Source organism: Styela clava, chromosome 11 (assembly GCF_964204865.1).
Source record: "Styela clava chromosome 11, kaStyClav1.hap1.2, whole genome shotgun sequence".
Lineage (NCBI taxonomy): Eukaryota > Metazoa > Chordata > Ascidiacea > Stolidobranchia > Styelidae > Styela > Styela clava.
In genome coordinates this window covers 6,907,729-6,919,164 of record NC_135260.1, presented here as the reverse complement: position 1 = coordinate 6,919,164, position 11,436 = coordinate 6,907,729, and the positions used below count along the sequence as shown (strand labels likewise).

Sequence of the window (11,436 nt, the reverse complement as noted above, 5' to 3'; positions counted from 1 at the left end):
CACTTCAACTTGCGCGCTCTATGGGTTCCTCATAGGTAACACTCTAGTAACTACCTTTGCGGCGTATGCAAAATTTCTGGACATCATTTTGACGACGCCTATTTCTTCCGCCGACGCAGAGCGAACATTCAGCACGCTGAAGCGTATTAAAACGTATCTCAGAAACACAATGAAGCAAGATAGATTAAATTCCTTGGCTGTTTTATCCATTCACAGAGACCTCATCGTTCAAACTAGCGTCATCACATGTATCTGGTCGACATCGATGTTTTTTATTTCTCGAAGGACCGCGCGTTTTGCTCAACAAAATCGAAAGCTATTGTGCTATCATTGGTCGAGGAAAATTATAGGAATAAATTTGCAACCCAGATATTATCTTTCGTGTAGGCTTCGATCATCCTCATCGCCATCGTAAAATAAAAAAGTGTACCGTACAATATCTTTGCTACTGGCTTTTTTGCGTTAAATAAAACTTATGAAATAAAGTCACTGCGTAAAAATGCGTGCGTATTGTGTTCAGATATTCACAATAGCTTTGTGCAATCAAAGCGTTTGCTTCAGCGACGCTTAAATTCCAACGTAAAAACTCTTATGTATATATATATGTATTTAGGTTTGCGGCCCGAAATGAATTTCCTCGTGTGAAAGTGACCCGCGGCACTAAAAAGGTTGGACATGCCTTATTTAAAATAACTCTCAACTTGTATACGAATTTCATTTTTATGCATCACATCATATTTATGTATGAAGAAAGAGGACCAGCGAGTACATGTTAGCAATTAACAAAGTGTGCCGCTATCTTTGGTCTCTGAGTCATTTTCATATGATTTTATGAAAATGCCAAATTTTTGACATATATGAGAAGACAATGGGTGTATGGGTGTTCTGAGATATCATGGATTAAAAACTTTGAACCTCTTAAAACTTCACGATAGCTGCCCAATACTCTACTACAGTGGTTCATAAACTTTTTAAACCGCGCTCCTTTTTCGAATTTGTCAAGTCTGGCGCCCCACCTTAAAAGTAACTAGCTAACAATAAGTTTCGAATAACAATAAGGAGAAAGTATGTTTTATCCAATATGTTTACGTGGATGGAACGTAAATATCCAAAATAAAAAATGCAAATATCTAAAATAAGGCGGGCAAGATCAAAACTTGACGAATATTTTAATTTTAATTACTTTTACGACCTCTCAAAAACTGTCTACTCTTATTGCTTATTACCGCCCTCTTATTGACAGGTCAAAAGGGTCAACGAGGTCTAAAGGGAGATCCCTGTCAATGCAATATCTTCGATGAAGAGGAAGTGACGCATTTGAGATCTGAACTGTCAAAATTACAAAGGCAATTTGATAAATTGAACGGAAATGATCGCCAATACCAACTGCTCGACGAATTGAATAGAAATAATAGCCAACTTCAATTGCAATTTGATGAATTGAAAGGAAATAATAGCCAATTGCAACGTAGGTATCGTGTACAATTTCGACAAGCATACGATTTTATTGTGAACTCTAGGTGTTAATGATTTAACAAGCTTTCCAAACTGAGCTTTCCAAACTTTCGAAAACAAGTTAACATTTGAAGTTTTTCTGGTTTACTCTCGATCTTATGTTTCATCTTGAAGAGCGAATTAGCTTTTTTTTTGCTCAGAATTACTAAATTGTTCAAATCACTTTATGACTTCAGTTATTTAGACTAATACTTCCGTTCCCAAAAGTGAACAATATTACATAATAAATATGTATAATTTCGGTAATTATGCAATTAAAGCAATATAAATCAATTTATAATATTGTGCAGTAGTTTCCATTGCGTGTAACATGAAGCTTCATCGCTGGTAGCAAGCGACTCGAAATGAATGAGCTGGCAATAAATGTTGATACTAAAATATGTACAGAAAACGTAAAACGATTACTGCCTGCGGATTGCTCGGAATATCGACTTGGAAGAAGAGTTGCCGCTGAAAAAGCAACAATTGATATTACGTTATATGGAGAGATTGCAAGTGTTAATTGCATTTTTGATGAATCGAACGCATGGACAGTAAGAATATTAAATTATTTGCTAATTGTTTGAACATGCTCCTCCAAACTAACTTTAGGAAAAAACTGAAACCTCGGTTTGAAAAGTGGACTTACGTTTGTGTAACTACTTGATATTGACTATGAAATCAATTTTCATAACATCATAAAAAAAAATTTGTTCGATAGCCATTCAAGATAATGTACAATAACAAACGACAAAAAGCTTTTGCTAGCTAGACCTCTCATCCTTAAATTAACGCGAATCTCGAGATCAGATTTAATTTACATGTGAAATTTCTTTAACTGAAAATTTCGACTTTTTTTCGAATTGAATTAGGTAAGGCGCGTCATTGATGATTGAAGGAGCCCAGAATCTCCTACTTAGCTATTGCGGAAAACAAAAAATATGGCTGAGATGTATATATGCCATTAATTACATCTGATATACAAAAAATAGCTGTTACAAAATTCATTTTTTAAATCCATTATAATCAGTTATTTTAACTAATGTTTTATGATATGAATATTTTTGTGTTTTTATCAAAAAATAAACTCTTTCCATATTTTCTCGAAGGTTATTCAACGTAGAATGGATGGAAGTGTCGATTTTTACAGAGGATGGGAGGATTACAAAAATGGCTTTGGAAATCCTGATGGAGAGTTATGGCTGGGTAAAAATCTTATTTTGTAAACATTTTATGCCCGAAATATCATAATAAAATTGGCATAAAACAATTATTGTATGAAAAAAATATTTGAATGCTTGAAGTTTAACTATTGTTTTTTATTGTATTTTTTAAATTTGGTATTTTTTTATCAGGTCTAGATAAGCTCCACAAAATGACTTCAAGAAAAAGCTATAGTTTACGAATTGATCTTTTAAACTGGGAAGGAGAAAGAAGATATGCAGCTTACAGGTCTCATGCTATTTTATTATTAATAAAATAAGGTATATAAATCGTGTGTATCTGAACTGTTTTTTCATGACTGAACATGCACGCAAAACATATTAAATATTCGCTTACCCCCGGTGACACTTGATATTCGGTATATGCTTCAATAGATAGTTATTTATTTAAGTATAATATAAGTCGTGTTATCGGTGCGTGTGCAAAGCGCGTCATATTGATAAAGTATGTATTTCAGGAAATATAAATTATTTTATTAAAACAAATAAGCTATTTCTGAATTAGAGATCGTGAATATTGTACATGACATACAATTTCCGAATGTTTGGTTTTTAGGATAGATGGATATAGTCAAGTTGGAAATTTGCGTCGGTCCTATGACGTCACGGACTGACGTCATACAAAATAATTTAGATCCGGCTACGGCTAAAAAATTGAGCTATAGGAAATTATTTACTCTTAATGGCATAACAATATCTTCAAGAATTTTTTTTATGTTTTTCTTAAAATTAAAAATGACTTACGCAATTTTGTTATTAGCGTGACGATATAATATTGATGGCGTAATTGGTGAACATAAAACAATTTTTGTACAAATTATTATTTTATATTTTTAACATGTTCACTACCTTCCGAAGATTTGCAAACATAGAGGTGAAGTGCTTGCTGTGGAACGGAGACGCAATGCGACAATTGTTTTGCAATCGAAAATTATTTCAACCGATGCATTTCAAATTTACGCTTCGAGAAATTGATAAAAAAAAAAACTTTAAAACAGTGGTCGGCAAACTTTATGTACTTGCGGGCCAAATATATACATTTCTGGTAGCGTGTGGCCCCAGGTATTTTTGCCTGCGAACAATCGCCACATTAAACTCCAAATTATGGCGCACTTTCTACTTTCTATTGCTGTGTTAAAAGCCTACCACAATGAGACGTGTATGTGGCTCTTTTTAATATATTATCAAACAATACAGTGTTTTTATTTACTTATTATCAATGTGAATGATGAAGTTGTTTCTGTGTCATGGCTAAAGCGTAAAAATCAAATGGCAACTTCTTTGCCCATCGATCGATACGTCATCCAAATGACGATCTGACAAGCGAGTTCGAAATTTATTCTTAGTGTAATGCATTTTGAGTAAAGCTACTATCAACAATATGTGCTTACAAATATGCACATTTTACATTTTGCACTGACGCACATACGATCAGTCGGCCAGCCCCGGGTCGAATTTCGTATTTGCAATGACATGTTTCGTAATGAGGTTCAACATATCCGGCGTTTACAAGTGAATGATATAGAACTGACTCTACTTATTACAAAACAAACGCCGTACGTCAGCACTTGTTATCACATAATTCCGTGTGGAGGCAATGATAAATTTAAGATTAATTCTTGTTTTATGCATTTAAAGTCGAGTCGTTCGAGGGGCGCAAAAAAAATAGTTCATGGGCCGCATTCGGCCCGAGGATCGCAGTTTGCCGACCCCTGCTTTAAAACTATGATTTTTGTTTATTGCAAAACACCTATTAATTTGCGACCAACGACTTCCTATTTTCCTTACTCGACACAGCGCTTTAGTTGCCATTTCTTTGTGGAGAACCTTTTTCTTAATTTTTTTTTTTTGAAAACATAGAATATATGAATGTAGTATATACCAAAGAGAAACAGTTGATTCTATGCTATTTTCGAGAGCAAGGATTTTTTTCCCAAATTTCTTGGAATATTTTATAAAGAATTTAGTAAAAAAATGATACGCTTATTTAAATGAAAGTTCAGCGTGAACGAATCATTTGATTTGAAAAATGTGTAGTTTAGTTTTAGCGAAAAGGCTGTGTTTATTGTGAAAGCTTTTCATAATATATCAGTGAGGGTTAGCTAATTCAGGACCTCGGGAATCCGTTATATCTAGATCATTAAATTTTGGTAATAATTATTTTATTACTTGCAGACAATCTATAAAATGAATATGCTGGTTCTATACACGTTTATAATCAGCATAGTTGCATCATTGGTATTGTCGCAAGACGTCAAAGGTGTGAATTTATCTCCACCATTCAGCTGTACAACCACCACCACTATAAGTTTATGTAAACCTGAAAATATGGCAACTACGGCTTCCTCCCAAGGGATCGCTAGTACAAGAGTACAACAAGGAAGACCGGGAAAAATTGGCCCTGTTGGTAAGAAAATGGAATCGCAATTATATAGGAATGATTTTCTATCAAAGTAAACGTGTGTTCTCCATTTCCCGGTGTGAATGGACTGACATGAATAATTTGGCAGAACATTGGAAAATGCCTTTTTTGAAAATACTTGTACAATACATTTTGAAATAAACGTGATAAATTTCAACTGGGTTTTTCAATTTGCTATTTTTTTTTTTTTTTCAAATTTACAGATACAAATACTTGGGTGTAAACGCGGGCCGCGCATTTATATATCCTAGGCTTTCTAGTAGTTGGGGACACAAAAGTTTTATTTATTGATCTTGTGACATGCGTTGTTTTTATACACGCTAGCTGTTAAAGCATTGTAAAGTCATAGGCATTGATAAAAAATTGGACTCGGGAATAGAATTCGCAACGCAAAGGGATTGAAATTACTTGCACGTACTGAATTAATTCAAAAACTCGTTTCGCGGCACGCACATCATTCTCAAAACTGGCACAAATTTTCTTTGAGTGCCGCATTTGGCCCGCGGCCCGCAGGTTGCACACCCTTGCAGTATATAATCGGAAAAGTAAAGATAACAGAATTCTAATATCTAGCCCTAGGTCAATAATTTTCAGTATCCATGGCAAGCTTCATATACGCCGTAGTAGGTAAAAATATTGTTCAGAAAAAACACTCGTGGCAGCATTATATAATTCAAACGATATATTCGGCGAGACGGTATACGCATGACGAAGAAAAAAAATTTGCGAACTAGATATAAATTTTTTGATTATTTTTGTTATGCGATTGTTATGCGCAATTTACTGTTTAAAACAGGGTCGCCCAATCCGTAGCCCGTGGGCCACAAGTGGCCGGCAGAAAAGTTCCGAGTGGCCCGCTCAGTAGTTTTCGAAATTGAATAAACCAAACATAACCTGACGTCCCCCACAAATTTAACACCTCCAATAACAAAAATAAGTAAATTATTATTAAAATAATTATACCTCATCGTTCAAACTAGCGTCATCACATGTATCTGGTCGACATCGATGTTTTTTATTTCTCGAAGGACCGCGCGTTTTGCTCAACAAAATCGAAAGCTATTGTGCTATCATTGGTCGAGGAAAATTATAGGAATAAATTTGCAACCCAGATATTATCTTTCGTGTAGGCTTCGATCATCCTCATCGCCATCGTAAAATAAAAAAGTGTACCGTACAATATCTTTGCTACTGGCTTTTTTGCGTTAAATAAAACTTATGAAATGAGGTCACTGCGTAAAAATACGTGTATATTGTGTTGAGATATTCAAAATAGATTTGTGCAATAAAAGCGTTTGCTTCAGCGACGCTTAAATTCCAACGTAAAAACTGGTATGTATATATATATATATTTAGGTTTGCGGCCCGAAATGAATTTCCTCGTGTGAAAGTGACCCGCGGCACTAAAAAGGTTGGACATGCCTTTTTCAAAATAACTTTCAACTTGTATACGAATTTCATTTTTATGCATCACATCATATTTATGTATGAAGAAAGAGGACCAGCGAGTACATGTTAGCGATTAACAAATTGTGCCGCTATCTTTGCTCTGAGTCATTTTCATATCATTTTATAAAAATGCCAAATTTTTGACATATATGAGAAGACAATGGGTGTATGGGTGTTCTGAGATACCATGGCATGGGTTAAAAACTTTGAACCCCCATAAAACTTTACGATAGCTGCCGAATACTCTACTACAGTGGTTCATAAACTTTTTAAACCGCGCCCCTTTCTTGAATTTGTCAAGTCTCGCGCCCCACCTTAAAAGTAACTAGCTAACAATAAGCTTCGAATAACAGTAAGGAGAAAGTAAGTTTTATCCAATATGTTTACGTGGATGGAACGTAAATATCCAAAATAAAAAATGCAATATTTAAAATAAGGCGGGAAAGATCAAAACTTCACGAATATTTTTATTTTAATTACTTTTACGACCTCTCAAAAACTGTCTACTCTTATTGCTTATTACCACCCTCCTATTGACAGGTCAAAAGGGTCAACGAGGTCGAAATGGAGATCCCTGTCAATGCCATATCGTCGATGAAGAGGAAGTGACGCATTTGAGATCTGAACTGTCAAAATTACAAATGCAATTTGATAAATTGAACGGAAACGATCGCCAATACCAACTGCAATTCGACGAATTGAATAAAAATAATAGCCAACTTCAATTGCAATTTGATGAATTGAAAGGAAATAATAGCCAATTGCAACGTTGGTATCGTGTACAATTTCGACAAGCATACGATTTTATTGTGAACTATAGGTGTTAATGATTCAACAAGCTTTCCAAACTGAGCTCTCCAAACTTTCGAAAACAAGTTAACATTTGAAGTTTTTCTGGTTTACTCTCGATCTTATGTTTCATCTTGAAGAGCGAATTAGCTTTTTTTTTGCTCAGAATTACTAAATTGTTTAAATCACTTTATGACTTCAGTTATTTAGACTAATACTTCCGTTCCCAAAAGTGAACAATATTACATAATAAATATGTATAATTTCGGTAATTATGCAATTAAAGCAATATAAATCAATTCATAATATTGTGCAGTAGTTCCCATTGCGTGTAACATGAAGCTTCGTCGCTGGTAGCAAGCGACTCGAAATGAATGAGCTGGCAATAAATGTTGATACTAAAATATGTACAGAAAACGTAAAACGATTACTGCCTGCGGATTGCTCGGAATATCGACTTGGAAGAAGAGTTGCCGCTGAAAAAGCAACAATTGATATTACGTTATATGGAGAGATTGCAAGTGTTAATTGCATTTTTGATGAATCGAACGCATGGACAGTAAGAATATTAAATTATTTGCTAATTGTTTGAACATGCTCCTCCAAACTAACTTTAGGAAAAAACTGAAACCTCGGTTTGAAAAGTGGACTTACGTTTGTGTAACTACTTGATATTGACTATGAAATCAAATTTCATAACATCATGAAAAACAATTTGTTCGATAGCCATTCAAGATTATGTACAATAACAAACGATAAAAAGCTTGTGCTAGCTAGACCTCTCATCCTTAAATTAACGCGAATCTCGAGATCAGATTTAATTTACATGTGAAATTTCTTTAACTAAAAATTTCGACTTTTTTTTTAATTGAATTAGGTAAGGCGCGTCATTGATGATTGAAGGAGCCCAGAATCTCTTACTTAGCTATTGCGGAAAACAAAAAATATGGCTGAGATGTATATGGCCATTAATTACATCTGATATACAAAAAATAGCTGTTACAAAATTAATTTTTTAAATTCATTATAATTAGTTATTTTAACTAATGTTTTATGATATGACAATTTTTGTGTTTTTATTGAAAAAATAAACTTTTTCCATATTTTCTCGAAGATTATTCAACGTAGAATGGATGGAAGTGTCGATTTTAACAGAGGATGGGAGGATTACAAAAATGGCTTCGGAAATCCTGATGGAGAGTTATGGCTGGGTAAAAATCCTATTTTGTAAACATTTTATGCCTGAAATATCATAATAAAATTGGCATAAACCAAGTTATTGTATGAAAAAAATATTTGTATGCTTAAATTTTAACCATTGTTTTTTAAGGTATTTTTTAAATTTGGTATTTTTTTTATCAGGTCTAAATAAGCTCCACAAAATGACTTCAGGAAAAAGCTATAGTTTACGAATTGATCTTTTAAACTGGGAAGGCGAAAGAAGATATGCAGCTTACAGGTCTCATGTTATTTTATCTCAAGAATATTATTTTTCACTTCTGAACATGTGCGCAAAGCATATTTAATATTCACTCACTTCCGATATCGTAACTCTTGATTTTTGGTGTATGCTTCAATATATAGGTATTCAAATATAGTATAAGTCTTATTTTCGGTGGATGTGCAAAGCGCGTTTTATTGATAAAGTATATATTTCAGGAAATAAAAGTTATGTTTTTAAAACAAAGAAACTGTTTTGGAATTGAAGATCGTAGATATTTTGAATTACGCAAATTTTCCGAATGTTTGGTTGTCAGAACTGATGAATGTATTCAAGTTGCAAAAATACGTATGTCCTATGACGTTACGGGCCGGCGTCATACAAATGAATTTAGATCCGACTGTGGCTAAAATGAACTATGGGAAATTATTTGCTCTTAATGGCATAATTAAGGAATTTTTTTTTATATTTTCTTCAAAACCGATAAAAATAACTTACTCAATTTTGTTATCAGTGTGACGATATTATTTATATTGATGACCTGATTGGCAAACATAAACATTTTTTGCAAAATTTATTATTTTATATTTTTAATATGTTCAGTACCTTCCGAATTGGAGACGAAGATTCAAATTATCGTCTCACTGTATCGGGATACTCCGGAAATGCAAACGATGGGATGAGTTATCACAACGCTAAACCATTCACTACCCTTGATAGAGATAATGATGAACGCGACAGTAGTAACTGCGCTGTGGAATTTCACGGAGCATGGTGGTATAGCAGTTGTTATCATGCAAATCTGAATGGAAAATATTACAAAAGTTCGTCAGGACCTGGAAACAATGGGGTATCTTGGTCACTTTGGGGTGGGTCTTCTTATTCCCTCAAATATGTTGAAATGAAGATTACGCTAAATTAGCATGAATTTGTTATTATTAATCAGAATCGAATGAATTCCCAACATCAGTAAACAGTTCACTTGAGGCGAAATATGATTGCTAGAGAAAACATCTAAAATTTTTCAGGATTTTATCATGAAAGTTGCTTCAAATCAACTCTGAAACTGTGAGATTGTAGCAGTTTAAGCAAGGGCATATGAATTAGGTAATTTCATATCTATATCGGTTTGAATTGGTAACTTAATTACAAAGATGGTGACTATTCTAACTAATGAATATTGAAGTCTTAAAATTGAATGCATATACATCACCCGGGTAGGAGTCAAATAACTATCCGCATTTCTGCATGTCCATTGCTATCAAAAGCCGTCAAAAAAGAAAGCATGATTTGGTATTTGTGTGGATGCATGTTTCGATATCATACTCCAGAATTGTTTGTAAAGTTGTTTCAGCTATCGTAAAGATTTAAGCGGTTCAAAGTTTCTATCTTATGATTTCAGGACACCCATGTTCTTCTCATATATGCTCAAATTAGCATTTTAAAAAAACGATATGATTATGGCTTATAGAAAAGATAGCGGCACACTTCGTCAATCGCTGACATATATTCAAGCTGGTTCTCTTTCTTCTGATGCGTGAAACATAAATATTAAATTCTTGTATAAGCAAATTGTTGTCTTGGACATGCGTATACCATATCCCCGAATATATATATGGTTTGAGTGATATAATGCTGCCACGAGTGTTTTTACTGAACATTTTTACCTACTACTTCAACGAATAGGCGGCTCGGATACTGAAAAATTTTGACTTAGTGCCAGTGTTGCAATGAATTCTGTGATCTATATATTTCCGATTATCTACTGCAGGAGTGTGCCGCGGGCCAATTGCGGCCCTCAAAGAAAAATTGTGCGACCCGTTGAGAAGTGCCAGTTTGGATTATGTGCATCCCGCGATACGAGTTTTTGAATTAATTTAGTATGTGCGAGTCATTTTTCATCCCTTTGCGTTGTGAAGCCTATACGCCCGAGTCTAATTTATTATCTATGTCTATGACTTTACAATTCCTTAACAGCAAGCTTCTGCAAACAAAGCATGTCACAAGATCAACAACCAAAACTTTTGTGCAACTACTGCATAAAGGTCGAGTTTTTAAACATTATATGATGAAGGTTATTTGGCATTGTGGAACGATTTTCGTCTAACTTTGTCTCCGGCAGTAGTATTAAGATTGCATAATATTCTACTGGAAGTCATATACAAAATTAAGATGCATTTAAAAAATACCGCAATTCGTTTTTCATTCCATTCGAGCGAGCAGAAATTGATTTTAAAAAAATCGCAATGTGGAAAACCCAGTCGAAATGTATTATGTTCATTTCAAAATGTATTATATATACATGTATTTTCAAAATTGGAATTTTCCAATGTTTTGCCAAGTTATCTATGCCAGTCCATTCACACTACGAAGTGAAAAAAAAAACGATTTCTTCGATATTTTGATATATCATTCTAACTTATTCAGATTCCGTTTCTTACCAACAGGGCCAATTTTTCCTGGTCTTGTACTAAGGATGCATGGGAAGAAGCCGTTTCTGCCATATTTCCAGGTTTACATAAACTCGTAGTTGTAGAAGTTGTACAGGTCAATGGTGGAGATAAATTCATACATCCATATATTTTATGTCTTCGAATAATAAAAAATTGATAAGGTTT

At 34.0% G+C, this 11,436-nt stretch overlaps 2 protein-coding genes across 2 annotated transcripts; both read left to right on the top strand.

Annotated features, from left to right (window-relative positions):
* The first annotated feature begins 1,081 nt into the window (after nt 1–1,081).
* On the top strand, nt 1,082–2,977 carry LOC144429800 (angiopoietin-4-like). The gene is made up of 5 exons (XM_078118009.1): nt 1,082–1,100; nt 1,244–1,468; nt 1,903–2,048; nt 2,604–2,700; nt 2,850–2,977. Exons 1-5 carry the CDS (start codon nt 1,082–1,084, stop codon nt 2,975–2,977), a joined length of 615 nt encoding a protein of 204 aa, XP_077974135.1.
* A 2,068-nt stretch (nt 2,978–5,045) lies between these two features.
* LOC144429799 (ryncolin-1-like) lies at nt 5,046–9,787 on the top strand. The gene is made up of 6 exons (XM_078118008.1): nt 5,046–5,124; nt 7,129–7,356; nt 7,791–7,936; nt 8,492–8,588; nt 8,740–8,836; nt 9,422–9,787. Exons 1-6 carry the CDS (start codon nt 5,046–5,048, stop codon nt 9,738–9,740), a joined length of 966 nt encoding a protein of 321 aa, XP_077974134.1. The 3' UTR covers nt 9,741–9,787.
* The last annotated feature ends 1,649 nt before the right edge of the window (nt 9,788–11,436 follow it).